The sequence below is a fragment of the Galeopterus variegatus genome, unplaced genomic scaffold (genome assembly GCF_000696425.1).
Source record: "Galeopterus variegatus unplaced genomic scaffold, G_variegatus-3.0.2 Scaffold2362, whole genome shotgun sequence".
NCBI lineage: Eukaryota > Metazoa > Chordata > Mammalia > Dermoptera > Cynocephalidae > Galeopterus > Galeopterus variegatus.
Genome location: NW_007728473.1, coordinates 219,911 through 223,548, shown reverse-complemented (window position 1 = coordinate 223,548; position 3,638 = coordinate 219,911). Strand labels below are relative to the sequence as shown.

General features: G+C 39.4%; 1 protein-coding gene across 1 annotated transcript in view; it reads left to right on the top strand.

The window, feature by feature from the left end:
• The first annotated feature begins 2,186 nt into the window (after positions 1-2,186).
• LDHB (lactate dehydrogenase B) overlaps positions 2,187-3,638 on the top strand; it is an 18,888-nt gene continuing 17,436 nt past the window's right edge. Inside the window, 1 exon segment of the mRNA XM_008581475.1 lies at positions 2,187-2,327. Coding sequence (XP_008579697.1) covers positions 2,199-2,327 — 129 coding nt within the window. The 5' untranslated portion in view covers positions 2,187-2,198.

The window sequence follows — 3,638 nt, the reverse complement described above, 5'->3', positions numbered from 1 at the left end:
GTCCTTGAGCGGCTCGTGGCAGCAGCATCACGTCCGGGAGCCGAGACACGTGCCCGAGTTGCTTGGGGGGGCGGGGGGAGGGGGGGGAATCGCGTGGCCTGGGAAGGCTGGACGATCTTGAACCTGGGTGTTCGAATCCGCTCCCGCGGTCAGGGAGCAGTGCCCGTGCATTTGCCGGGGTGAGGGTAAAGGTATTAGATGAGCTGCACGTTTGGCCCCGCTCTGCAGTGTCTCGCCGGCTGCCGACGCAGCTCTTCCAGGAGCGGCGCGCCGCTTGTCCTCTGGCCTTTTTCCTTGATGCTCAGGTGCCGCGTTTTCTCTGCCAGCTTTGGGTGCTCGGAGGAAGGAAGGCCTAGACTTATGCTTCGCGACCTTATCCAAGGAGATCTGAGGGTGCCCTCGTGACCTGCTGTTCTCCGCTGCCGGCGCGGGTGGCAGCCGTGGCCCGTGGCGGCGAGCTGTGCACGCTGCAGTTAGGGCCTGGGGAGGGGGCAGGGGAGAGCGGGCTCTTGCTTCGTGGAGGAAGGACATGGCAAAAACTGGATTTTTAAAAGGTTAGAATGAGAGATAGTCTGAAAGGAAGGTTTTTGTTCTGTCAGAACAACGAATCTGTATTTATATAGCAACCATTTCTGGGTTTTTGTTTTCCACTGCTTATTGGGTCCCCTGTATAGCTAAATGATTGTAAACAACTAACAAAAATAAACTTAAGTGGAGAAAAACTAAGCATTTCTGAGTTCAGCAAGAAGAGATGCGCCATTCTTTCTTCTGATCCTGCTCAAAATGCAGGACATGTTTGAATTTCATTTTAAGGTTAGGTATTTGTGGAGGCGTTTGCACAGCATTGCATTCGTCTTTTCTCTATAGTATCCACTAGAAACCAGTACATGTGGTCTGTAAAGGCAAGATACTCTCAGTTTAGTCCTTACAGATTGGAGAAAAATATTTTTTTAGAAAAAAATAATTGTAGAACAAAATGGTTGTTACACAGTTGTGTCTAAGTGCAGATACTTGATTCTAATTCAAAGCCCTACTAACTCGTACTTTACAATTACTGAACTAGGTTCTGTTACTTAGTCCATTGCAGATTAGAGGCAAAAACAGAACTAGGAAGCTGTGGCACAGTTTGAAACAGGTATCGTGGACTCAGACAGGACAGTTAAGTCTAGCACAAAAACTAAAAAGGAAACTAAAGAATTAAACATTACAATGGGTCATTACAATTATAAGTGATAATTGTGAAGAAAAGGCTTATTTATGGTCTCTATCCTCACTGTTTAATAAGGCAAAGCAGTCTGTTTTGTGTACTGAATTGCCACGGAATTAATAAGTTCATTCCAATAAATTTTAATGTTTGTTTCAATTATCCAGAAAAATGCATCTGATTATATGATGGCACAAATAAATTACTGTATAGGATGTATTCTAACAGGTTTCAATTTTATTTGTTTTTTAAAAACTTTTTGGGGGTTCTATTTAGTATGGTTGGAAGGAAACTGGTTCAAAGACTGATGTTCTCCTAAAGTGACCTCCTGAAAGGAAAATGTATTAAGTATCTGCTCACCTTCCGATGTGCACTAAAAGGAATTCAGAGTAATATTTTTACAGACTTTCCATAAGCATTCATTGCCATTGTATTGTCAGTATGTATTTATTAAGCATACATTGTATGTCTAATACATTGATACATTTTATATGAGACAAAGTAGAAGCAGTTCCTATCACCCATGAGTGATAATACCATTAGTAGTAGAAATTATATTCAGAATGGGCCATTTAATTCTTTTTGACCAAGCTTACATATGGGCTAATACTGAGCCCAAACTTAGTTTACACAGTTATATATGAATTGTCTACAGGAGAAACAGAAACAAATCAGATAATATAAATATTCATGTCTTTTAGCAGGTGAATGAATGGTTATAATACAAAATGGTTACAACCTATTAAATATTCAGGTGGAATCATGGATGAACAAAAGAACCCAATTTTAATGGGCTTTGGGGAGGTTTTTGCCTTAATTAAATTCTCCATTAAGTGGGTCTCATGGTTCTTTAAAATATATACTGTGTTCTACAATATAATTAGGTTCGTTTTAATTTGTACTTCAGTTCAAAATTGCAACAGTAACATTTTAAGGATGACTCCCATTCGGATTTCATATGTATAATATTTTGATTCCTTTCTTGCAGTGCACAATGGCAACTCTTAAGGAAAAACTCATTGCACCAGTTGCAGAAGAGGAGACAACGGTCCCAAACAATAAGATCACTGTAGTGGGTGTTGGACAAGTTGGCATGGCGTGTGCTATCAGCATTCTGGGAAAGGTACATTTCAAAAACACCACACATGACAGACAGTGTTAACATGTGTATTAGTCTCTGTGGGTACTTCGGGGTATTTGTTCTATTTTTAAAATATTTTTTTTCCGTGAGCAATTTGAAGCAAGTTGTAGCCGTCATTACTCTTCACCTTTAAATACTTAAGTATGTGTCTCCTAAGAAAATTATATTCTCCCTTTGTGACTGCAATAGAGTTCCTACACTTAGGGAACTTAACATTGATACAATACTGTTGTCTAATATACATTATTAATATTTAAAATTCCCCATGTTGTCAAAATCATGCCCTTTCTAATTGTTTTCAACCTGATCCAAGATCATGTATTTTAGATACTTCTCATGGCTCTTCATTCTTCTTTAATCTGGAACTGTTACTCAGTCTTTCTTTGTCTCTCATGTCATTGACATTTTCATAGAGACGAGGTCACTTTTGTAGAATGTCCCTCAATCTTTCTTTGTCTGATATTTCCTTGTAATTAAGTTCAGGTTAAATTTGGGAGTGTCGTGTCCTTCTTGGTGCATTATATCAGGAGGCACACAATGTTCAACTTGTCTCATTACTGGAGATGCTAGATTTAATCCCCTGGTTATAGTGGTGGCAGCAAGACTTCTCTCCTGCAAAGGTCCCTTTACTCTCTGTAATTAATAATTAATCTACATAATGGCTTTTTGAGGATGTAGGACTATCCCATCATTCCTCTCAAACTTTCTCCCAGTAGTTTATTTTTAAATAATTTAAAACTTACAGAAAATTTGCAAGAATAGTAAAAAGAATTAAAATTTCTATAAACACTTCACTCAGATTTACCAATTCTTAATATTCATAAAATTTTGTTATTCTCTTTCTCTCTCTACATATATATATATATGTGTGTGTGTGTATATATTTTATATATATATACACAAATGAGGATTTTTTTTTAAATTGTGGAAACTAGAATTAAAGATAATATGAATCTTTTCATGAACTTTTTTTTTGTGTGTGTGTGTGTCTTTTTTGTCTTTTTTCCGTGTCCGGCAATGGATCGCAACCCTCAGTGTTGCCCCCGTACTGGACCGGGGACCGGCAACGGGATCGCAAGCCTCGGTGTTGCTCCCGTGCCTCGCTCAGCCAGCGAGCGGGAACCGGTCTGTATGTGGGATCCAAACCCGCGGGCGGGAGCGCCACCGCGCTTCCCAAGCGGCGCATTATCCAGTGCGCCACCGGGCCGGCCCACATCTTTTGAACTTTAGAATTTGTTTTTTATTAAATAATTTTTTAAATATTGAAAATAGTGATTAGACAAAATTTTGCTC